The sequence below is a fragment of the Perognathus longimembris genome, chromosome 1, assembly GCF_023159225.1.
Source record: "Perognathus longimembris pacificus isolate PPM17 chromosome 1, ASM2315922v1, whole genome shotgun sequence".
NCBI classification, from domain to species: domain Eukaryota; kingdom Metazoa; phylum Chordata; class Mammalia; order Rodentia; family Heteromyidae; genus Perognathus; species Perognathus longimembris.
In genome coordinates, this window is record NC_063161.1 from 34,968,065 (window position 1) to 34,992,745 (window position 24,681).

General features: G+C 35.5%; 1 protein-coding gene across 1 annotated transcript in view; it reads left to right on the forward strand.

Moving 5' to 3' along the window:
• The window catches only part of Zfc3h1 (zinc finger C3H1-type containing), a 63,747-nt gene extending 40,150 nt beyond the window's left edge, over positions 1-23,597 (forward strand). The window contains exons 18-35 of the mRNA XM_048359376.1: positions 15-136; positions 969-1,070; positions 2,209-2,328; positions 3,720-3,903; positions 5,953-6,139; positions 8,131-8,319; positions 8,858-9,095; positions 12,096-12,201; positions 12,283-12,481; positions 12,970-13,064; positions 16,289-16,399; positions 16,635-16,739; positions 16,826-16,991; positions 18,016-18,116; positions 19,785-19,886; positions 20,534-20,573; positions 22,412-22,474; positions 22,604-23,597. Of these exons, the coding sequence (XP_048215333.1) occupies positions 15-136; positions 969-1,070; positions 2,209-2,328; positions 3,720-3,903; positions 5,953-6,139; positions 8,131-8,319; positions 8,858-9,095; positions 12,096-12,201; positions 12,283-12,481; positions 12,970-13,064; positions 16,289-16,399; positions 16,635-16,739; positions 16,826-16,991; positions 18,016-18,116; positions 19,785-19,886; positions 20,534-20,573; positions 22,412-22,474; positions 22,604-22,741 (2,368 nt within the window). The 3' untranslated portion in view covers positions 22,742-23,597. The remainder of the gene's footprint in view (positions 1-14; positions 137-968; positions 1,071-2,208; positions 2,329-3,719; positions 3,904-5,952; positions 6,140-8,130; positions 8,320-8,857; positions 9,096-12,095; positions 12,202-12,282; positions 12,482-12,969; positions 13,065-16,288; positions 16,400-16,634; positions 16,740-16,825; positions 16,992-18,015; positions 18,117-19,784; positions 19,887-20,533; positions 20,574-22,411; positions 22,475-22,603) is intronic.
• Positions 23,598-24,681: the final 1,084 nt, after the last annotated feature.

The following is a 24,681-nucleotide window of genomic DNA, read 5'->3' on the forward strand; positions in this document are numbered from 1 at the left end:
TCATTTTATTTTAGGCAGCATATACAAGACTATACACTTAACCGAAAACAGCTATTCCAGGACATTCTGTCATACAATCTGTCTTTGATTGGCTGTTCAGAGACTAGCACTGATGAAGAAATTGCTTCTGCAGCAGGTTTCAAAAAACTTTTTGTTCTTCTCTAAGTGAAAATAATAATTTAGGCAATTAAAAGAACATGTAGTTATTGATGACATCTTTATTATAATTAATTATATTCACCTTATGAAGTTTTTACCTTAATCTGTTATGCCTAGTGTAGTATCTCTGACCACACGATCAATGTAGAAAGTTCTTTGGGCAGATGTCTAACCTAAGTAGTTCATTTAGAAAGCAGACTGTTTGTAAAGACATTTTACTAGTGATTTAAACATAGACCTCTGTTATTTAGCTTTCAAAAATAGGAAAGCTGGAAGTCAATATGGCTGTAATTTTCAAATTAAAAAAAATCAACATACATTATAATGTATTACAGGGGTATTTCATTGTAACATTTCCATAGATGTATACAGTGTACTTGGAACAAGTTCACCCGTCTACTAATTTTAGTCCCATCTTCCCTCCTCCAGCAGTAATGAATAGAAAGGACTTATAAATTTTGATGTACAGATCATAAATTACCAGCAGATAATGTAAGACAGGATTGTTAAGCTTTTTCCTCGATTTCAATTGCAAATAATACATCTGAAACAATTTTCTTAGAAGTAAAGAAAGGAATTAGTATTTACTAAATTTAGTACTATTACAATCCAGAGAGATAACAGATACCGAATTGATATTATTCTTATTTTGGGACTTCAACTTTTATTTAATAATTAGTTTAATCTGGTATCTTCCATTTCAGATTGCTGGTATGATGTAATAGAAAGCACTTGTCTAGTAGTTAAGATGATATAGGCCTTGTTGTTGTTGTCTTTTTAAAAAAATGAAGGTACTGCTTTTATTTTAGAAAAATATGTTGAGAAACTTTTTGGAGTAAACAAAGATCGAATGTCAATGGACCAGATGGCTGTTCTCCTTGTTAGCAATATTAATGAAAGTAGAGGTCACAGTAAGTATGTGTGTGTGTGTGTGTGTGTGTGTGTGTGTGTATAAAAAAGACCTTTTAGTTTCTGTATGACAACAAACCTTTTGATAGTATGGTTTTTAAATTTTTTTTATTAGCTTATATCAGTTATACAGGAAGGGGGATTTCCACACATTTCTATTTTAATCAATTTTATACGCTCCATCACACTCCCAGCATCCTTCCCTCTAAGAAATAACATCCCCAGCAGATTTCCTTGGTCTGTTTACATAATTGCAAATTGTCTATTTTGACAGTGTTCAATCTTCTTTATCTTTCTCCCAGGCACACCTGCTTCCAGATTAGTCCCCATCCACCACAGTCTTATTTCCCTTTCTTGCCATCCCTTTATTCATTATCAGCTTTTGTTGAGCTTCTCTTTGCTGCTCTCATATATCCTTGAAATGTCTTAACATTATTACTCATTTTTTTTTAAATTCTTCTCTCTCTTTTTTTACCGAGAAGTCCCTTAGCTTGATTCATGTTCTGTGTTTTAACTTTTTTTTTTTTTTTTTGGTGCCAGTACTGGGGCTTGAACTCATGGTCTGGGCACTGTCCCTGGGCTTTTTGTTCAAAGCTAGTGAGTGTTCTACCATAGGAGGTATAGCTCCACTTTTGGCTTTTTGGTGGTCAATGGGAGATAAGAGGCTCAAGGACTCTTGGCCTGGCTATCTTTGAGCTATGCTTCTCAGATCTCAACTTCCATAGTAGCTAGGATTACATGTGTGAACCAGTGGCGCCCAGTGTCTGTGTTAAGACTTTTTTTCTTTTGTTTTTTGCCAGTCCTGGGGATTGAACTCGGCCTGAGCACTGTCCCTGGCTTCTTTCTGTTCAAGGCTAGCACTCTACCACTTGAGCCACAGCGCCACTTTCAGCTTTTTCTATATATGTGGTGCTGTGGAATCAAAACCTAGGCTTCATGTATACGGTGCGAGCACTTTGCCCTCAAGACTTTTTATGTAATTATATGTGTGGATATTTATTCAGAATGTTCTTAATATAAAATTGTTGGTTTTGACTTAAATGTAATTCTTGAAAAGAACTTGAATGTATTTTTTGAGTAGTCCTAAAAACAAAATATAACTAGTTCTATCAATTAACAGTTTTCTCCTGTCCACTGTAGCACCTCCATTTACAACCTATAAAGATAAAAGGAAATGGAAGCCAAAGTTTTGGAGGAAACCTACTCCAGAGAATAGCTTCAGTAGTGATGAAGAACAGTCTACAGGACCAATTAAGTATGGTACGAAGTTATTTAGTTTAGGATCCAGAGTTGTTAAATTGTAATGCTCCATCTTTGTCTATGAACACTACTAATCTACAAGCCACATATTAAAAAAAAACACACATTATTTTCTGAAACATAAATTCATTAGTGTTTTTATTTTTTGCAACGTGATACCTTTGGTATTTGCAGTTCATGGTGTGGGTGTAACGCTGACATTCATTGCAGGATGTTTTGCGTTCATGGCCTCTGCCCAGTAGATGGGAGAAGAACATCCCTATTAAATCTGACTGCTTAATGTATTTCCAAACATACTTAAAGTGTGGTGAACCTAACAGAACTGATGTCATTTGAGAACTACTGGTTGGCCAGTGTCCTCCTTGAGGGCAAGTGTTTGATTTTAAATTTTAACTTTCCATTAATTTCTTAAATTCTAATTTACAGTTAGATGAAATATCACATGATATCACTTACCCTTAATATTGGGAGATTATGCTTCTACCTTACTAGTAAAGGCTTTATTTCTGTTGGCCTGAAATATTTGCTTGCTTGTTCAATTTTGTGGGTATGATGCTACTGCTTGGCTTCCTTGCTCACTTGGCTGGTGCTCTATCACTTGAGCCATACTTTCAGCCCGGCTTTTTGCAGGTTATTTTGGTGATGGTGTCTCTTGGACTTTTTTTTTAACGTCTAGGCTGGCTTTGAACTGAGATCTAGAATAGCTAGGGTTATAAATATGAGCCATTGCCACCCAGTCCCTAAAGTAATTTTTTTTTGTTGTTGTTATTTGTGGGGCTTAAACTTTGGGTCTGGGCATTGTCCCTTAGCGCTTCAACTCAAGGCTAGCATTCTACCACTTGAGCCACAGCTCCGCTTTGTTTTGTTTTGTAGTGGTTAATTAGAGATAACTGTCTCATGGACTCTCCTGTCTAGGCTGGCTTTGAACTGTGATCCTCAGATCTCAGCCTCCAGAGTAGCTAGGACTACAGGCATGAGCCACCAGTGCCCAGCTCTTTTTCTTTTTCTTTTTCTTTTTTTTTTTTTTTGCCAGTCCTGGGTTTGAACTCGGGGTCTGGGCACTGTTTCTGAGCTTCTCAATGATACCACTTGTGCCACAGCGCCACTTCCAGCTTCTTCTGTTTATATTACTGAAAAATGGAACCCTGGGCTTCATGCATGCTAGGCAAGCACTCTACCGCTAAAGCAATTGTTAATGGCATCATTTTTTGTTGTTATTGTTCTCATAAATGTTTAGGTTTGGATGATTACATGGTAGGTCTTCTTTAAAGTTGTTAAAGCCTTATTGTATATAATTAGAATCTGTAGGTTTTTAGATTATTTTAAAGATGAGATCAATTGTTTTTCTGTCTATAGATTAAAGTAAAAAGCCATTGACATTTTCTCTATAGCTTTCCGACCAGCAAACCAAATAAAAGTTCCAGTTTTGGATGCCGTTGTCACTCCAGATGATGTTAGATATTTTACAAATGAAACTGATGACATTGCTAATTTAGAAGCAAGTGTCCTTGAAAATCCTTCCCATGTGCAACTTTGGCTCAAGCTTGCATACAAGTACTTGAATCAAAATGAGGGGTAGGTCATGAAAACTGTTGGATGTTTATGTTTTTATGATGTTTATTTCATATATTGTAATCATGTTCTATTGCTTTTATTAGTGGAGTCTTGACAAAGCTAAAAGTATTTTATTACTCAGAAGCTATTAGGGGGAAAAAAGCTATTAAAAATTTAAGACTAAATGTTTATAATTTTTTCCATGGCTCAGTGTATGGGTAACAAATTATATTGGACTTTAAAGAATCTTTAAAAATGTTTAAAGAAGTGATTTGTGTTTGTTGGCTAAGAACTACTTTACTGTTAACAAAATCATAAAAAAAATTACTAAGTATTTTTATTTGCCTATTCTTATGTAGTTTTAGTTAAACATCCAATTCTGAATAGTAGAAGGATTTTTTTTTTTTTCTTTTTGTGCCAGTCTTAGGGCTTGGACTCAGGGCCTGAGCACTGTCCCTGGCTTCTTTTGCTCAAGGCTAGCACTCTACCTCTTGAGCCACAGTGCCACAGTGCTACTTCTGGCTTTTTCTATATATGTGGTGCTGAGGAATCAAACTCAGGGCTTCATGTATGCAAGGCAAGCACTCTACCACTAGGCCATATTCCCAGCCCAGGATTAATTTTTTGTTGTTGTTGTTGGTCATGGGGCTTGTACTCAGGGCCTGAGTGCTGTCCTGAAGCTCTTTTGCTCAAGGCTAGCACAGTTTCACTTCCAGTTTTCTGGTGGCTAATTGGAGATAAGTCTCACAGACTTTGAACTGTGATCCTTAGATCACAGCCTCCTGAGTAACTAGGAGTACAGGCATGAGCCACCAGCACTCACCCTAGATTATTTTTTTAAAAATCAAATAATCATCTCTTACATAACTTACTATAAATAGTGGAGCAGGTTAAATATTGTTAATTTACAATGGAGAGTCAAAGCTTATAACCTCCAAGTTCTCACAAATTCTTTTTTTCTCAGAGAGAGATAATAAGATAATAGATGACAACATTATGCAAGTAAGATAAATAGTAATTTATTTCACAGCCAATAGCTTTTGTTATAAATTGCATCCTTTAACTTCTTTTTTTATTTTTTTCCTGGATATCAAGAGTTTTCACTATACATTCCAGGCTTAGTTTTAATCTTATGATCCTTTCAAGTGCTGGTATTCATGCCTAACTTTAATAACTGTTAGTTTTTGAAAGTGGAGATAAACCAAGAATAATCTTTTTATCATTGTGATTTTAAAATATAGTCATTCCATGAAGCATCCTGATAGACCTATCTTAAAATACTATAAAATCTTTAATATGGTGGCGCTACAAAGAGCTAATAACACCGTGCTTACCGGACTGTGGTGCTTTAACTCTCCTTACGTGTCATTTCTATGCTATTAGGATGTTACACTGTTTTCTGACTCAATTACTGAATCAAGGACAAAAAAAATTGTACATTATGAACAAGATCATGCGAGAAAATTATCTTCTCCAAGAGATATAGCAAGCCTTTGACCATTGAAAAGAACTATTGAAAGCTATAATTTTGTTCTAGCAATAGCTGGCCTTGAAAGAGAGAGTTGTTTAACTTTTCCTGTTTCCAAACAGTGTAAATCATAGAAGGTTATTCCTGAATATGGACATAGAGCACATTTGGAGTTGATAATCTTAGTCGTTTTATAACACTGCATTATATCTTTGGTAAATGCTTACTGAACATCTACTTTAAAAAGAATTGGATATGGGATATTGGAAGTGGAAATTTATAGATATTGGAAATTAGAACTTTTTTCCCCCTACAGTTATGATTTAAAATCTTAATTTCTTTGATGTAGTGATCCTGGCTCTTGATAGGTTCTAATAGTAAAATTGAAAAATAAATACATAAATTGACTTACTTGATTAGCTTTATTTAGACTTAAAGCAATTTTTTTCATTTTTATTTTATTTTATTTTTTTCACTGTTAGAGATAAAACTCAGACTCTTATTCCTGGTAGACGGGCACATAATAACTGAGCTACGGCTGCACCCTCAGACATTTTTTTTTTAGAACTGAAACACTTTTACCTTTGCTTTTAAATATATAGGCTATGCTCAGAATCCTTAGATTCTGCTTTAAATGTTTTGGCTCGAGCATTGGAAAACAACAAAGACAATCCAGAAATTTGGTGCCATTACCTAAGATTGTTCTCAAAAAGAGGAACCAGGGAGGAAGTGCAGGAGATGTGTGAAACAGCTGTTGAATATGCTCCTGATTATCAAAGCTTTTGGACTGTAAGTAGAAAAGATAACACTGTGTGTGTGTGTGTGTGTGTGTGTGTATATGTGTCTGTGTGTGTGTGTCTGTGTGTGTGTGTGTCTGTGTCTGTGTCTATATTGTGTCTGTTGATAATTCTTTGAGCCATCTTAAGTATTGATATGGAGCTTAATGGATTATATGCTGTATATATACTTTACTTTGAATTTTTTTTTTACTTAAAATTTTTATTTTCCTTAAATAGTTGTATAAAGGAGATATCATTTAACAAAAGTTTATCAATACAGTGCATCTTGATTATTGTCACCCTCTCAACATTCTCAGCCCCTTTCAACCCACTCCTTCCTTTACTATTCTTAACTTTGGTGTATATACAATGAACTGTTACCTGCATTCTTTCTCTCTTCTTCATTTGTCTGCCTCTCTCCCCTTACTTTCAATTTTTAGCAACCTTGGAGCCACATATCTCTCCCTCAGGATTAAGACTAAACAAGAAGAAAATGTTTAAGGAACAAATGATTTTCTTCTTTTGTGGTTAACAGTCACTTAATTGTTAACACAATAATTTAAGAATTACTGAATATTGGGCTGGGAATATGGCCTAGTGGCAAGAGTGCTTGACTCGTATACATGAAGCCCTGGGTTCGATTCCCCAGTACCACATATATAGAAAATGGCCAGAAGTGGCGCTGTGGCTCAAGTGGCAGAGTGCTAGCCTTGAGCAAAAAAAAAAAAAAGAAGCCAGGGACAGTGCTCAGGCCCTGAGTCCAAAGCCCAGGACTGGCAAAAAAAAAAAAAAAAGAATTACTGAATATTTTCATTTACCTATTCCTATACAGTTGTAGATTGGACAAGGTTAAGTGTAATTTTTGTAAAGCATTTAGATTTTTTAAAAAATTATTTCCTTGTATAAAATTGCCATGAAATCCAGGAAACACTTCTGGTCTTATTTGTCTTTCTGCTTATGGAAATAAGTGTACTGTATAGTTTCTGATATAAAGATAGAAAAATTAGTTGAAAAGTTCGATTCTTTCTCTTTTCCTGAGCAGTGAGACTTTTAAAGCTAAATTTAATAATTGACCCATTTATGAAATAACACGGATATTCATTAATATCTGAAGTTTATTAGCTGAACTCAGGAGCCATTAGATTTAGGTAAGTTTTCATATGAAGCTGTTGTTATCAGTGTTTTCTTAGGGTTGTGCAGAGGATTGAAACCAGGGTTTTGTGCATATTGAGCTCACACATTACCACTAAAGCTATAGTACAGCCCCCTAAATGGATTAATAAGGTTTGTTTTCTTTTAGTTTGTTTTCTGAGATCAGATCTCCCTATGTTAGTCAAGCTAACTTCAAACCCCTGGGCTAAAACAATCCTATATCCTTGGCTTTGTTTTTCTGTGCCCTAGTTCTTTCATTTACTTGCTAACTGAAATTCATAACCACATAGATTTGGATAACAGTATCTCTTAATAAACAGACTGGTGGTTATTCTAACTCATACTGTGAACTGAGTTACTGAGTAGATTTGGACAGTGAAGGATAGGTTGAGTATTTTTTAAATATGGAAGTTTGTATCAAACTTGATGCTATTTCCACAAGGTTTCATAAAGTTAAGAATATTCAAAAGATATGTCTTTTTTTCTTTAATGTTGTTTGGTCTTTAATGTGCTTTGTAATATAATTATACTATAGGTGCAATTCTTGGAATTTTTACCTAAGTTGTATATGATTATAAAGATGAACTGGATAGCCACCAATGGTCTTTAGCTATGGAATCAGGTAAAGGAGAGAAAATTGCTGTCAGTGATGATTCTGAGAGTATATCTGTACTCTGTGATAAAGGGGACTTTAGGATATAGTACTGGAAAATGGTTTATACATTGTTATAGTTAACCTTTTTGCAGAAATCGAAGATATGAGACAACTTTTTAATGAAATGTGAAAAATCTGTAGTTTTAGCATCTTCCTATAAAGCAGCATTACTTATGTGAAACCCTTCTGGGCAGTTTCTGCATCTAGAAAGCACCTTTGAAGAAAAAGATTATGTATGTGAGAGAATGGTGAAGTTTCTGATGGGAGCAGCCAAGCAGGAAACATCAGATGTTCTGTCCTTTCAGCTTTTAGAGGCTCTTTTGTTTAGAGTACAGCTGCACATATTTACTGGAAGAGGCCAAAGTGCACTTGCAATTTTACAGGTAAACATTTATTCTAGTATTTAACTTAGTTTTAAAGAACAATTTTTAAAGGTCTGAGATGTTTATGGGTAGCATTAACAGAGAACAGACTTCGGATTTGAGTCCTTAACTTTTCGCTTACTAGTAAATTGTGTGACACTGGGTAAGTTTATAACTTTATCTCCACATTTGTTTGGTCAGGATATTTTAAGAGCAAAGAAATCAGTCTATAATAAATCATCTATATGGTTTTCTAGGTATGCTTTCTTGGGTATGATTTTACTATTTTTAAAAATTTTCTTAAATTTACAGGATTTTAAGTATCTAGACACTTAAAATACACAAATGCATTCGGCTTTTTAAAAATTAAATATGCATTCACTTTCATATTAGTACAATTTATGTTAATCTGACTGACATCTCATCAAATTTTGCATTAAAAATTGATGACTGTCAAAATTTTCACTTAGGGAGTACTTCAGTTTTATTCTTTACATTTGAATATTATTGTGAATAGGAGTCACTCAAAAACATTTCTGATTTTTTTCTTTTTAACTAGAATGCACTAAAGTTGGCTAGTGATGAAATAGTAGCTGAATACCTTAAAACAAATGATCGATGTTTGGCATGGCTGGCCTACATACATCTTACTGAGTTCAGCAGTCTCCCATCAACGTTCTATGATCCAGCTAATACTAATCCTTCAAGAATTGTTAACAGGGAACCGTTTGTAATGCCATGGCAAGCAGCTCAAGATTTAAAGACTAATCCTGACCTATTGTTGGCAGTTTTTGAAGGTAAGTATGAGTGGTATAAATCATAACGTCAACTGTTAAAAATTATACCACCAGTATTTAGGAAACCAGTTTATTCATTATTACAGTTCTTCCTAACTGTAACAAGTTTATGTATTACAAGTCGCATTTTCAAAGTTTATTATGTATATAAAAATGATTGAGTCATAAGATGGGCATTGGCATATGTTAAAACCAGAAACACTTGCTGGTAGATTATGCCTACACTCCTAGCTACTCAGGAGGCTGAGATCTGAGAATAAGGGTTCAAAGGCAGTGTGGCAGACAAGTTAAGAAACTTTAATCTCCAGTTAACTGATAGAAAGCTGGAAGTACAAGTATATCTTGAGTAGTAAAGTGCTAGCCATGAATGAAAAAGCTAATAAGAATATGAAGCCCAAGTTTTCCAAAAAGGGGAAAATAAAACCAGAAACTATACAGCAGTACCTGATTTCTATTTTTCTTTTTTTTTTTGGCCAGTCCTGGGGCTTGGACTCAGGGCCTGAGCACTGTCCCTGGCTTCTTTTTGCTCAAGGCTAGCACTCTGCCACTTCAGCCACAGCGCCACTTCTGGCCATTTTCTGCATATGTGGTGCTGGGGAATTGAACCCAGGACCTCATGTATACAAGGCAAGCACTCTTGCCACTAGGCCATATCCCCAGCCCTCTATTTTTCTGATTATGACAAGGGATATCAGTTAAAGTATGTAGACAGTATAAATTGTAAGTTTGTGTTGTTGGTTGTATCAGAAAATTAGGTGTTGTTTTTAGCTATCCATTTAGGTAGAAATGGATATGTATTATCTTTTGAACTAGCTGATATATTTGTTTACCAATTAGTGAATTTAATTGTTATATGTTAAGTGATATATCTGCTCTTGAACACAGAGCAAAGTATATAGCTTATTCCTTCCCAAGTTTATAGTCTAGTCAGAAGATAAAATTTGGGCCAAGCAAGGTGGTACATGCCTGTAATCTCAGAGGTTGGGAAGATAAGAGTTTCTGGGCCAGCTCCCCACCCTGTGAGGCAGGCAGAGTAGGAGAAAGGGAAGACCTATTTAAACAACAGCAAAAAACAGACATAGTTCATACTTGTAATTCCAGCTACAAGAGGCATAGGTAGGAGGATTATACTATAAGTCTAGCCTGAGCAAAAAGCATGAGGCCCTATCTGAAAGATAACTGAAACAAAAGAAAGGGTGAAGAGGTATGGCTTATGTAATAGAGCATCTCTAGCAAGCTTAAGTCCCTTAGTATAAATTCCTGTACCACTACTCCCACCAGTAATAATAATCATAATATCTTTACAGTTGACAACACATAAGGCCATGTAACTATATTATATAGTAAACAGTGTGCTGGTGAAGAAACTAGGATCTGTGATTTGTAGAATTACTATTTGTAGAATTAATATCAGCCATGAACTCAAGGGGAAAAGATGAGTATAGATTGGCATGATCGAGGAGGATTTATACAATTTGGACTTGGAGCTGGATTTTGAAGCAAGGCTAGGATGTGATTTAGAGGGTCTTCTCAAAGATGGGGACACTGTGATTTTTCTCTATGTCCTTAAGGACATGGTTAATTCCTGCAGTATATTAAGTCAATGGATGTTGAATAAACCCAGTGAAGAAAGGAAAGAAAAGTAAAGGACATTTTCTGTTATGAGAGCTAAGTAAATTAAAAGCTACAAATCAATAAGAATTTGTGCAGTAAATTTGAAGAAGAGAAAATCCTTAACAAAATGATAATAGAAGGGATTAAGCTTCATAAGTAGAATGATACCACATTGTTCAGGATTTTGAAGTGTGGTAGGCTTGATTGGCCAATAGTGGTTCTTTAAGAAAGAATATGAAGAGAAATTTTCCCACAGAAACTGCTATAACAGAGACATAAGACAAATAAAATGATACTATTTACCATAGACACCAAGGTTTTACAAAAAGATATGGCAAGGATCAGATACAATTTTTAGGAAGAGGAATAATTACAATTATTTCTAGGCTTTAAGAAAAGGAAATTGATGTTAATTTAAAAACAACAACAATGATCTGGTAAAACTGGTGACAGTAGTAAAGCTATTTGTAAATGGTCTTAGATCGTGAAGTAGAAATAATAGTTGGCCAAAGGAAATAAGAAAGTTGTTCCTAAGTGAGCAATTATGGATCGATAAATGGATTTGAGAGCTATTATCATAGGAGATACTATATTACAAAGTACTTTAAAGTAGTTACTGTTCTCACAGTAAATAACTCAGTGCAAGTTGAAGTTTGATCATTCTGATATTCTGTAAAATCCAAAACTTTGTGAGCACCAACAGGATACAAATGAAAAATTTCACATTTGACCTCATGTGATGGGGGTCATAATTAAAACTTGTGCACTAAAAACATTGTTTAAAACTACTTTTTAGATTTTAGGTTCGTGCACGATAAATCCTTGTAAGTGAGTTTAAAAAACCCCAATTTTAAAATGATGACATTTAACTACAGAAAATCTGGAAAGTCATACCCCAATGGAGGAGGAGGAAATGGTGCAAAGAAAAATAGTCTACCATTCTATAAGAAACTACAAGTTGAGGAGAGGGACTCTTTACAAAGGGAAGGATGTGTTTGAAGGAATAAGGATCTTGCTGGGAGGAGACATCTGTGTAGCAGCTTTGTAAAAGACCTCTTTTGTAGTGCTCAGGGAAAGATGAAAAGGTAATACCATTCCATGGTACTTTTGAAATGAGTTTCAAGAAATTTAGGATAATTGTTGAGACATAAAAATGAAAAAAAATGATGATTAGATATGAAAACTCATGGGATAGTTATGCCCATGAAAGTGAGGGTAATGGATTCAATTTTGGGAGTTTGAAATAGTTCTTTTGCTAAAGGCCAAGCAGTTTAGCAAAGATAATCCAGCCAATGGCAGGTTATCTTTGCCCATTGTTCTCTTACGGTTGAAAAAACATAGTCACATAATTAATTTGATATATATTGTTATGATATTTTGGGGTAGATGCTGTGAAAGCTTGTACAGATGAGACCCTTACTACTGAGGAAAGAATAGAAGTCTGCCTTCCACTTTACAGAAACATGATTGCTCTGCATCAACTCCTAGAGAGGTAAAATTGATAAAGAGTTAACCCTATGTTAAAAATTGATCTGTTTCAGCAGAGTATTTAGACATTCTTTTTCTTTTTAAGATACCAGGCTGCCGTGGAGCTTTGTAAATATTTGTTGGAATCATGTCCCACAAACTGCCAGTTATTGGAAGCCCTTGCGGCTTTGTATTTGCAAACTAATCAGCAGGACAAAGCCAGAGCAGTGTGGCTTACTGCGTTTGAAAAAAATCCTCAGAATGCAGAGATTTTTTATCATATGTGCAAATACTTCATCTTGCAGGTAAAAAGTGATATGATTTTCAAATATATTTCTACATTTCAATGTCTGTATCCATAACCTCCAGAAAATATTTCTTGGAGCCTATACTCTGGAAGTTATGTTAGATTATCTGCTCTACCTTTCTACCATTCTACGTTCCTTAGTAATTTTGTTTATAGATGCATTACATTTTATACTAAGAACTGCTTAAGCACAATAACTATATTTGACTCCCCAATTCCTGGCACAGTTCTAAACCTGTTAGCTCCTCAGTAGGTATATGGTGGGTGAAATTTGAGCATGTGGTGACATTGCATAATAAAATATTTAATGAAACATTGAATGAAACAGATATGAGAAGTTAGCTAAATGTGTCTCAAACTTGTCTACCTATCCCTCATGTACCCAGGAAATCTAATGAGTAATTTTTAAGGCTCTTTCTTTTTAGACATTTTAGTTAATACTGTAAGTCTGATATGTATTTCCCCCAACTCCTCTTTTTTAAATAGAATCAAGGCAGTAGTCTTCTTCCATTTTTACGGAAATTTATTGCATCCTTCTTTAAACCTGGATTTGAGAAGTATAGTAACTTGGATCTATTTCGGTAAGTTGTAGAATTCTTGATTTGTAGAAGAATGAGAGGAAATATAGTTCATTGGAAGGTTTCATTTTATGCTGATAGGAATTTTTTTTTGCGTGGATACCTGATTACAGAATAATAATTTAAAAAAAGAGGCAGTATCTAAAATGTTTCTGTATTCTTTGGAGTAAAGATACTACCCAAGGTTTATAATAACTTTTTTTTACTCGGTTAGATTATTTTCTCAGCCATCCATTAGTTTCTCAGTACCTCTGTTCTTACTGGCTTTGCTTGCTTTGCTCAGTGCTCTTGTACCAATATTAACAGGCCACAATAGATTATTAAGAATGATTTTGAGGGAGGCTTTTAAAGTCCTCTACCTCTTCTTTATCTGCGTAGAGAGTGAACACTTTTTTCTAAGAACTAGGAAGAAATTATTTCTGATTGCAGGCCATAATATTCATTATATGCAACAGCTATGCTGTTGTGGTAAAAAAGAAAAAAAATCTGTAGACAGTAAATGAATGGGCATGGCTGTGTTCCAGTAAAACTGTTCTAAAAATAAAGAAGCACCAAAAGAATTTTTTGTGAGTTCCTTTCTTACTCCATGTTAGGAATATTGGAGAGAAGGAAGACCTAAATCAAGTATATTCTAAAAAAACTTACGGAAATTATCGAGTGAAAATAAAACCTTAATTTACTGTTAGCAAGACTAATGTTTACAACTATTTTTCTTTGGCATTACCTTCACATCCCTTCTTCCCCACTTCACTATATTCCAATATAGTTGTTTTACTGTAAAGTCACATTTTTCAAAAATAATCCAGCTTAGTCAGGTGCTGGTGGCTCACACCTATAATCCTAGCTGCTGAGGCCTATAATCCTAGCAGCTGAGGAGGCTGAGATCTGAGGATTGCCGTTCGAAGCCAGCCTGGTCAGGACAGTCTGTGAGGCTCTTCTTACCTCTAATAAACTTCTCAGAAAAGCCAGAAGTGGGACTGTGGCTCAAGTGGTAGAGTGCTAACCTTGAGCAAAAGAATCTCAGGGACAGTGCCCTGGCCCGGATTTCAAGCCAGGGGACCTGTAGGCAAAATGAATGAATGAATGAATGAATGAATGAATGAATGAATGAATAAATAAATAAATAAAAATAAATTCCAGCTTTGTTAAGTGATCTATCTGCTCAAATATTTCTTGCGAAATGGACAATTTCACTTGAGATTTGCAATCACTATTTCTCCCCAGACTTGAGTCTTTATATCTGTCAACTACTTGACATAGTAGTTTTAGTGCCATTCTTGAAATTATGCTCTTCTACACCCAGATTGATGTTTTAAAATAAATTGCAAATGGACTGGGTATAGTGGTGCATGCCTGTCATCCCAGCAATAAAGGGGAGCATAAATAGGAGGACTGCAGTCCAAGTCAGCCTGGGCATAAAGCAACACTCAGTCTTGAAAATAACCAACACAAAAAGGGACTGGTGAAAGTTTCTCAAGTGGTAGAGTTCTTACAAACTCCAGGCCTTGAATTCAAACCATAGGGGAGATAAAGACAAAATAACTTTAAATGCAAATAAATAGGAAAGAAACTATAAAGAATTTAGGGATTATTCATCTTCTACATACCCACTTTCCTCCCTTGTTTAAGTTAGATTGCTCTACGTTTTCAAACTTAAGTAAGGAACTCATTCAAGGCTGAACCAGACTCTTCCCTGGCTTTCCCTTGGGCATCGAGGTAATCGTTCTAGCTTAATTAAGAGATGGTGTTGTCAGTTTCTTCTTGGTAACTTAACACAGATATTCTATTAATTTAAGAACTCTTGTTAGCTAGGATGATTAAAATGCCTGTAATACCAGTTTAGGAGACTAGACACAGGAGGATTAAGTGTTAGAGACCAGTCTGGGTTATAGAGTGAGGCCCTGTCTCAAAAAATATTACCTGTCTGTCAATTTGGATATTAAAGAATAGTTTAAAAAATTAACATAAGGATGTCATTCAATTTGTTAAAAGTAGTCTAGAGATTATACACTCTTCTTATGTAGATTAGATATGAAGCCTTTCTGTTAGTGTTCTTAGTGCCTACCTCAGTTGTCACTGGAGGAAGCTAAAATCCTTAGACTTCTGAGTAGATAGCTCATGCTAATGTAGGCCAGTTAGAAAGGTAACCTGCCTTCCAGATGCACTATTTCTTGTGTTTGCTATGTCTTTTACTCCATCATGGCTAATTCATTCAAACTTGTTTTCTTGGGGCTGGGAATATGGCCTAGTGGCAAGCCTCTTATACATGAAGCCCTGGGTTCAATTCCCCAGCACCACATGTACAGAAAATGGCCAGGAGTGGTGCTGTTGCTCAAGTGTCAAGAGTGCTAGCCTTGAGCAAAAAGAGTGCTCAGGCTTTGAGTCCAAGCCCCTGGACTGGCAAAAAAAAACAAACCCAACTTGGTTTTCTTGCAAAATCCAATGTAAATGATTATACCAGACTGCATCTTGTTTTCCATTAAAAATATTGTTCTTCAGTGGAAGGGGATTATGATGCATTGTGCTAATAAACTAAAAACATTGAAACCCCCTGTATAACTACTTAAAAATAATTTAAAAATTATGCTAAAAAAGCATTGTTCTTGAAGATGCTGATGGTTGTATTATGCAGAGATTCAAATGTATTGGGAGGTAAACTGAGGTTGTTGAAATCAAATAGATTCTTTTCAGAACCTTTCATAGTCTAATGCCAATTGATGGCTTTTCAAAAGGTTATAGTTTACAGTATTTTCCATTTTTATTTGGTAAGTGCTTAATGGGCCATTATGTTTACAGACTACATAGGCACACACACCAGAGAAGAATTACTTTGAGGTACCAGATTTTTTTCTCTCTCTAACAACAGAATATAGATTTTATGGGAAATTTTCAGAAACTTTGTTGTCTCATTTTTCTTTTATGATTTTGATTCCAGTAGATTATTTTGGTGACTTGTTTAATTTGGGGACTAAAATAAAAATTTATTTTAGGAGAATTATTGATACAAGTATGACAGTGTAATACTGAGAAAATACAGTGTTCTAAAAATGTGATGTATGCTGATATCATATCATTACATTGCATACATGTGAGAGATGGTATTCATATGAAAAGAAAGTTTTTTTTATAAAAAATGTTTCAGTGTAATTTAAACTCAGGATTTTTAAGTAAAATATTTTTTTTCCTGTGTGAATAGGCATAATATCTGGGGCTTTCTTTTTTTCCAGGTATCTTTTAAATATCCCAGGACCACTTGAGATTCCAGCCTGTTTATGTAAAGGGAATTTTGATGATGACATTTTTAACCACCAAATTCCTTATTTGTGGCTGATTTACTGGTGAGACAATATCCCCTGTGGATTTTGCTATTTACTACCAAATTGCACTCTTTAAATTAGCCTGATGTTAAAGTCATTAAAGCAAAGAGGAGACCCTAAGGTTTATTACATACTAAAATAGAGAGATAAAAAGAAAGATTCCATTGTAATAATGTCTATAACGTTTAAGCATACTTTGTCATTTATTTCTCCAGTACAATTGAGCCATAGACTTTTTTTTTCATTTATTAAACAGCCTGTGTCATCCTCTTCAATCAAGTATTAAAGAGACCGTGGAAGCATATGAGGCAGCATTGGGGGTGGCCATGAGATCTGATATAGTACAAAAGATTTGGATGGAGTAAGTGTAATTCATCTTAAGAAAAGAATTTTGGAATAAAAGAATGTGCCTTAATTATTCTAATTTTGATATTTTTCTTTTGGCAGTTATCTTGTCTTTGCCAATAATAGAGCTGCTGGATCCAGAAACAAAGTCCAGGAATTCAAATTTTTTACTGATTTAGTGAATAGATGTTTGGTTACAGTACCTGCTCGATATGCTATTCCTTTTAGCAGTGCTGATTACTGGTCCAACTATGAATTTCATAACCGGGTAAGACTCTAAAACTTTTAGATGTTTCTAGAAAACAATGGAGTTTTAAGAGTGACAACGAAACTATTTTGTATCAAGAGAGCTTTTCTCAGGATCCTTCTTTCAGTGACTGAAAGGACTTTAAAAGTAACAAAAACTAAGTATTTTATATCAAAAGAACTTTTGCTACGACCACTTTCCTAGGTTTTGGTTTTTTGGTTTTTTTTTGCCTCTAATTTTTCCTTCAAGGTCTAAGAACAGTACATATTATGGTTTAAAAAGAATAAACATGTGCATTGTAGTGCTTTTTTATTGTTACATTTTGCCAAGAAAATATAGCTATACATAGGGCATAAGAAAGCTACATTCTGGTGCTACATAGAATTTTAAGAGTAGAATCTGATTAATGATACATTTATAAAGTATTTTGTGATAGGTAACGAAATAAAGTAAAGGGATATATTTTTTATTTGTTTATTTCAGAGACCCCTTTCAGTCAGTCCAGTGGAAACCCAAAAAATATTCTTTGCTCAATGGAGACTGAAATGTGTGCTTTTAAAAAATACTTTTTACTTTTTTTTCTTCTTTTTTTTGGGGGGGGAGGAATGGGGTTTTATTGTGAATCAAGATAACCAATTATTATGCTTTGTACTTCTATGCCATTCTTTATCTTAGGATCGCAAAGCACTTTATGGACATTAAGTCATTTACACACGGGCATGAACAAGATATAGCAGGTATTATTAGCTCTATGACTTGCCCAGCTACACAGCAAATAAAGGTAGACTCAGGAATAAAAACCCGGACTCCTGGCTTCTTGTCAGTGTTCTGTCCATGGCTGTCATCACTAGATCATATTTTCTAATTCATATTTCAAAATGCACTAATATAATTAATGGTAGGAACTGTAACAGCATCATACATAAATACAGTTTGTACAGATTCATGTTTAAAAACCGTTTTGGTTTTCTCACTAGAGGCACATAAGTAACTATTTCACATTCTTGTTGCATTCATCTCTTTTCCCCCCTCCCCGCCCCAACAGGTTATTTTCTTTTATTTGAGCTGTGTTCCAAAGACCCAGCATTCCAAAACCTTGGAACGGTTTTGCTCAGTTATGCCAGCTAATTCTGGACTTGCACTGAGGTAAGAAAAAAAAATCTTCTGGTTCTCAGCTAAATAGTTCTTCATATAAAATTTTGGTTCTTCATATAGAACTGTTCTTGAAAATTTGATAAAATATTCTGTAGTTCCAGTATTTCCTCATAGTCATATGTTGCTTTAGTTTCAGAATTGTTGAACCATATTTAGCTATTCATACAGAAGCCAAGTCAGGTCACTTTAGAAAACTGCAGATTATGAAAGGATAAATAATTCAACTGTGTTCCCTAAGCACAAACCAAATATCCTTAGATATACATTAGAAGCAGTGAGCATATATTACATGGCAAAGGAATATTACCTAAAGATTTTCCTATTTTTATGTGTTCTCAAATATTAGCATGGTTTGGAGTCTCCTGGGATGTTCACTTAAAATGTAGATTCTTAACTTGAGCCCTTAAATCCTCTTTGAGAAGCACTAACCTAGTTCTCATAATCAGGTCAGAAAAAAATTTGACTTTTGGGTTTTTTGTTCTGAAAGTAAATAAATATGCTCTCACTCTCAGAGAGAGAGAGAGAGAGAGTGTGTGTGTGTGTGTGTGTGTGTGTGTGTGTGTGTGTATTTATGTGTATGTGTGTACATGTGATGTCCTGGGGTTTGAACTCTGCCTAGGGGCTACCCCTGAGTTGCTTTTTAAGGCTAGTTCTACCACTTGAGCCACAACTCCATTGCCATCTTTTTTGGTAGTTTATTGGAAATAATCTCATGGACTTTCCTTCCTGGGCTGGCTTCAGACTGAAATACTCAGATCTCAGCAACCTAAGTAGATAGCATTACAGGTGTGAGGCACCAGTACCAGGCTAGAAATGAACTTTTTAATTCTAAAAGGCACCTTAACATATCAATGCTTGGCTGCCACTTTTGCACTCTTTCCCACTGCATTAGATTTGTTATGATTGCTAGGTTGTTTTATAGCTTTACCAGATAATCAGTTCTGTCTAAAAAATGTTTATATTCTACTTATCATGTGTGTAAAAAAGTGGTATGAGCTTAAACACAAAAATTCAAAGGCTCAAGGCTTTGACAAAAATAAAAAAATAACCATGCTGTTCTAGCATTAAGTTACCCAGCAATCGTGTTAATCTGAAAAACTGAATTATAAAAATTTGAATTAGAAATATTATTGTTGATAAAATGTGTGCAATAGAAAATGCAATTGTATTTTCGCTAGTTGGTAATATGATAGGCATTTTGGAATATAGATTGTTTGCTTTTTTGGTAAATCAATACTTTGGTGGTGTTGGTACTTAGAAGGACTTGTCATCCCTGCCTCCTTTTGTTTTGTTTTTTTTAGAATAGAGAACTTAATTATTAGTCATTATGTGTACATAATATAAAAGTACCAAGAAATTGCTAGTTACTACTTAGCAAACATTTGAGGACAATAGGAGTGTAGTGAGAATGCTTTAGTTTTCTACAGGAATATTGAATTGTTGAAGATGAGCAAAAATCTTTTGACTGCACCTTGGCCATTTGCATACTTCTGTTCAGGGTGATTTTCCTAAGAGTCATTCTCCAAATATTTCCTAGATATCCTTGATAGAATTTAACTGAACGAACTTTATACCCGATTGGACACTCTGCTTATAGAGTATATTTGGGGTAGTCTACACTTTTAATACTTTTCTTCATTTTCCAAATGTACTTTACAGGTTACTTCAACATGAATGGGAAGAAAGCAATGTTCAGATTCTGAAACTTCAAGCCAAGATGTTTACATATAATATCCCGACATGCCTGGCCACCTGGAAAATGTAATGCAACAATCATGTACATGTTTTTATAGCTATTGCTTTTATTTATAAGGTTTGCTCCAGACAGGTAAATCTAAAATGACATATATATGTACTTTTTTTCCTGGACAGATCTCTAATTTAGATTTGTTTTGGGCACTTACTGTGGTTTAATACCAAGAGTGAGTAAGTGCTTATTAACAATTGCCTATAGCAGAAAAAAAGGATAGGCTTTAAATTTTCCTTGAAGGACAACACTTGAGTTGACAATACTGTTATGCAACAAATAGGCCTATCATACACATCTTACTCCCATCTTCTTAAAAATTTGGGGGTTCCCCCAGTTGTAGTCTAATTTATTTTAAAGATATTAGTGCTAGGCATTTTTGACTTTTAAGTACATTTTTTGTTGTTGTTGTCTTTTTTTTTCTATGAACGTTATTGATGTTCATAACACTGGTCTGCTTTATTCTTGTAAAGTTGATAAAAATTGTTGAATTTTTCTTTTCACTATAGGTTACCCTCCTTGGAAGTTTAGCCTGTTACTTTCAGGAAGTTTTGTACTCAGATTCCCACAGTCAGTATTCTGCCAGTGGTGGTATTCCATTTTGTACAAAGATTATATAAATTTTTCTTTTCCCTTTTCTATATTCCTTTGTTTTCCTTAGAGCCATTGCTGCTGAGATTGTTCTAAAGGGACAAAGAGAGGTAAGCCACAATTGAATATCAGATGGGTTATTCATTTCCTTTTTGCTATTCTGCCCTTTTGTTGACTTCCCATTTTAAAAAGGTTAAAACATAAGGAGAGACACTAGAAACTTATAGGCACAGGTAGGAACTTCCTGAACAGAGTCCCAGGGGCACAACAGATAGGGGAGTGACTAGACAAACGGAGCTACTACAAAATAAAAAGTTTCTGCACAGCTAAAGACATAGCCACTAAACTAGAAAGACAGCCAACCATTTGGGAAAGGATCTTCACCAGCACAGCAACAGACAAAGGCCTAATATCTGTCATCTACAGAGAACTCAAGAAATGAATCCCCTCCAAACCCAGTAAACCAATTATTAAATGGGCAAAGGAGCTAAAGAGAGACTTCACAGGAGAAGAAATAGAAATGGCAAAGAAACATGAGGAAATTTTCAATATTCCTGGCAGTAAAGAAAATGCAAATAAAAACAACCCTGAGGATACTACCTCACTCCAGTTAGAATGGCCTATACTCTGAACTCAGGCAACAACAAATGCTGGAGGGGATGCGGGGGAAAGAGGAACTCTTCTCAACTGTTGGTGGTAGTGCAAACTAGTACAACCAGTTTGGAGAACAGTATGGAGGTTCCTCAAAGCTTAGCATAGACATACCCTGTGACCCAGCCATACCACTCCTAGGCATCTATCCTGAACAACAGGTCTCAGGATACCATAAAGACATCTGCACATCCATGTTTATCACTGCACAGTTCACTATAGCCAAAATATGGAAACAACCCAGATGCCTCACTACAGATGAATAGATAAAAAAAAATGTGGTACCTGTACACAATGGAATATTTTTTATTTGGCCAGTCCTGGGGCTTGGACTCAGGGCCTGAGCACTGTCCCTGGCTTCTTTTTGCTCAAGGCTAGCACTCTGCCACTTGAGCCACAGCGCCACTTCTGGCCATTTTCTGTATATGTGGTGCTGGGGAATTGAACCCAGGGCCTCATGAATACAAGGCAGGCACTCTAGCCACTAGGCCATATCCCCAGCCCACACAATGGAATTCTACATAGCGATTACAAATGATAAAATACTGGTATTTGCAGGGAAATGGCCAGAGCTTGAACAAATAATGTTGAGTGAGACAAGCCTAGAACACAGAGAACAAAGGAGCATGGTCTCCTTGATATATGACTGTTAGGGGGGTGGGGTTGGGTGAACAGTAGAGACCAGGTCTGCAAAATAACAAACTTCTTTTCAAATGGTATTGCCACATGTTTGGGTCAGTGACTTTATTTATCTAATACCAAACTACTACTAAGCAAACATAAAAAGGTCTAGGATAGACCTATCAGTGGATCACAATTGCTCAACAGCTATGTACACATGATCATATAAGACGAGGATAAGCAAAAACAACTCCAAGAGAAGGACACAGGAGGATTCTATTGTTGTCATTATGTTTAATGTTCTAGGTGAATTTCCGGTGGTGTACCCTACGTGGTTACTGTATATGATTTTGGTACACTGGATATTGTATATATGCCTACCTGAACTAGGGAAGGGAAAGAAAAATGAGGGTATAACAGATATCACAAGAAATGTAATCACTACTTTGTTATGTAACTGTACTCCCTTTGCACAACACCTTGTCAGTAAAATTCAATTAATAAAAAAAGATTAAAACATAGAAGTTAGCATTCTAAGAAGTCTAAATGTTTTAAAGCTACTAAAACACAACCATTTTGTCTTAGATGTTAGTACATTGTAAAGTGTCACTCTTTAAACAGTTATGAAAGTGTTTGTACTCGTGTTCTGATGGAAGTGTGTGTGTCTATTTTATAGGTCCACCGTTTATATCAGAGAGCCTTGCAGAAGTTACCTCTTTGTGCATCACTATGGAAAGATGTAATGCTTTTTATCTTTTATTTTTTCTCGATGTTTTCCTATAAATTTTCTGCATGTGCCATATCCATTGATGTGGTAATGCTCAAAATCTAGCCATGTCTTACTTTTATGCTTCCCTATCTTTTACAGCAACTCTTGTTTGAAGCATCAGAAGGAGGTAAAACTGATAACCTGAGAAAACTAGTTTCCAAGTGCCAAGAGATTGGAGTCAGCCTAAATGAGCTCTTAAATTTAAACAGTAACAAAACAGAAAGCAAGAATCACTGAACACTGGGTGCAGTCAGTTCTAAGTCCTTATAATAATTGCCAAAATTATTTGAATGATTCTTCAAGATTAGGCTGATTCCTGGCTAAGGTCTGTATAAGGCAGACAAGCATAATTGATCATATCAAGTCCCCTACAATATCCTAACCTCAAAACCGGATGCAATGAACATGATACTCTTCGGTTGGATAAATGAACTTCCTGTTTGGCCTGCTTCTAGGCCCTGCCAGATTCTCATAACATCATGTACGTAAGTATAGCTCCTCAAAGTGACTGACATTTATTTTAATTTTACTTTGTTTTTGGTTTTATTTTTTACTTTCCCCTCCCTTTATTTTGTGCTACTCCTGATTCACTTGACACTCTCTGATGCCTGAGAGATTCTTGTTTGGGATTTAATTTCCAGGGCTGTGTTTACAGTAAAAAGCAGGCAGTTCCTTTTAGTTCTTCCTTTTTAAATCTTTTGAGATTCTTCATTTCAGGATTTAAAACTTAAGCAGTCCATCTTAAGGAAAGTGTAACTGCCATGGCCACAAGTCTGCTAGTTGCACTTGAATGTCCTAACAGGGTTGTTTATTGCCCTTGCCACGTTCTGGACTCCTTGCCGAGACTGTTTAACTTGAAGATTAAAGAACCTATTGCAAATGCCAGAGCATCAGAACCTAAGAGTGGTCAAATACTATGTGCAATTTTTTTGTAAAGAAATTTTAATTTATAATAAAGTTTAACAATTTAAAGAACAATTACTATTTGAACTGCTTTGTACTAAAATATTACACTGTAGTATTAAACTGTTTATATACAAAGTATTTTTTAATATAAGCTAACTTTTTAAAAAACGTTGCTGTCTTTCTTCACTTTTCACACACTGGAAAAAGGTTGAAGTAAGATATAGGTATATTCCTCTTCCTTCTCCTCCTCCCCTTCCTTCTTTTCTTCCTCTTCTTCATTTAGATGTATAAGAATAGCTCCATTGGGCTGTACATGGGACTCCAGAGTCCATTTATGCAGGCTGGATAGATGTTTGCAAGTTCTGCACAGCATGCGATAATAGGTGGTTTCCTTTCAGATCAGTTATGTATTAGTAAAACACGAAGTACTTGACATTGCTTTACAGATATCCTGCCATGCCACTTTTTTTTCCCCTGTTATTTCACAAAGTTACTTTTTTTTTTTGGCCAGTCCTGCGCCTTGAACTCAGGGCCTGAGTACTGTCCCTGGCTTCCTTTTGCTCAAGGCTAGCACTCTGCCACTTGAGCCACAGCGCCGCTTCTGGCCGTTTTCTGTATATGTGGTGCTGGGGAATTGAACCCAGGGCCTCATGTATATGAGGCAAGCTCTCTTGCCACTAGGCCATATCCCAGCCCTCACAAAGTTACTATAACTGACACATAAAAATAGCAAATACTGCTTAAGAGTGAGATTCTGTTGCTGTTCTTTCCACCGTTTTACTTTTTTTTTTCTCTTGGTGCCAGTCCTGAGGCTTGTACTTGGGGTGCTGTGTCTGAGTTTTTTGCGCAAAGGGTAGTTTTACCCCTTGACCCACAGCTCTACTTCCAGCTTTTTGCTGGTGAGTTGTAGATAAGAGTTTCAAGACTGGCTTTGAACCATGATCCTCAGATTGTAACCTCTTAAATAGCATTATAGGCATGAACCACCAGTGCCCAGCCAGTTTTATTTTTTTCTTCTTTTTTGCCAGTCCTACCTAGGGTTTGGACTCGAGGCATGAGCACTGTCCCTGGCTTCTTTTTACTCAAGGCTGACACTCTACCACTTGAGCTACAGCACCACTTCCTGCCTTTTCTGTTTATGTCGTGCTGAGGAATCAAACCCAGGGCTTCATGCATGCTAGGCAAGCACTACCACTAAACCATATTTCCAGCCCCTTTACTTTTTTTTTTAATGAGGTATTTTCAACACATAATTGAAATATTAAATTTAG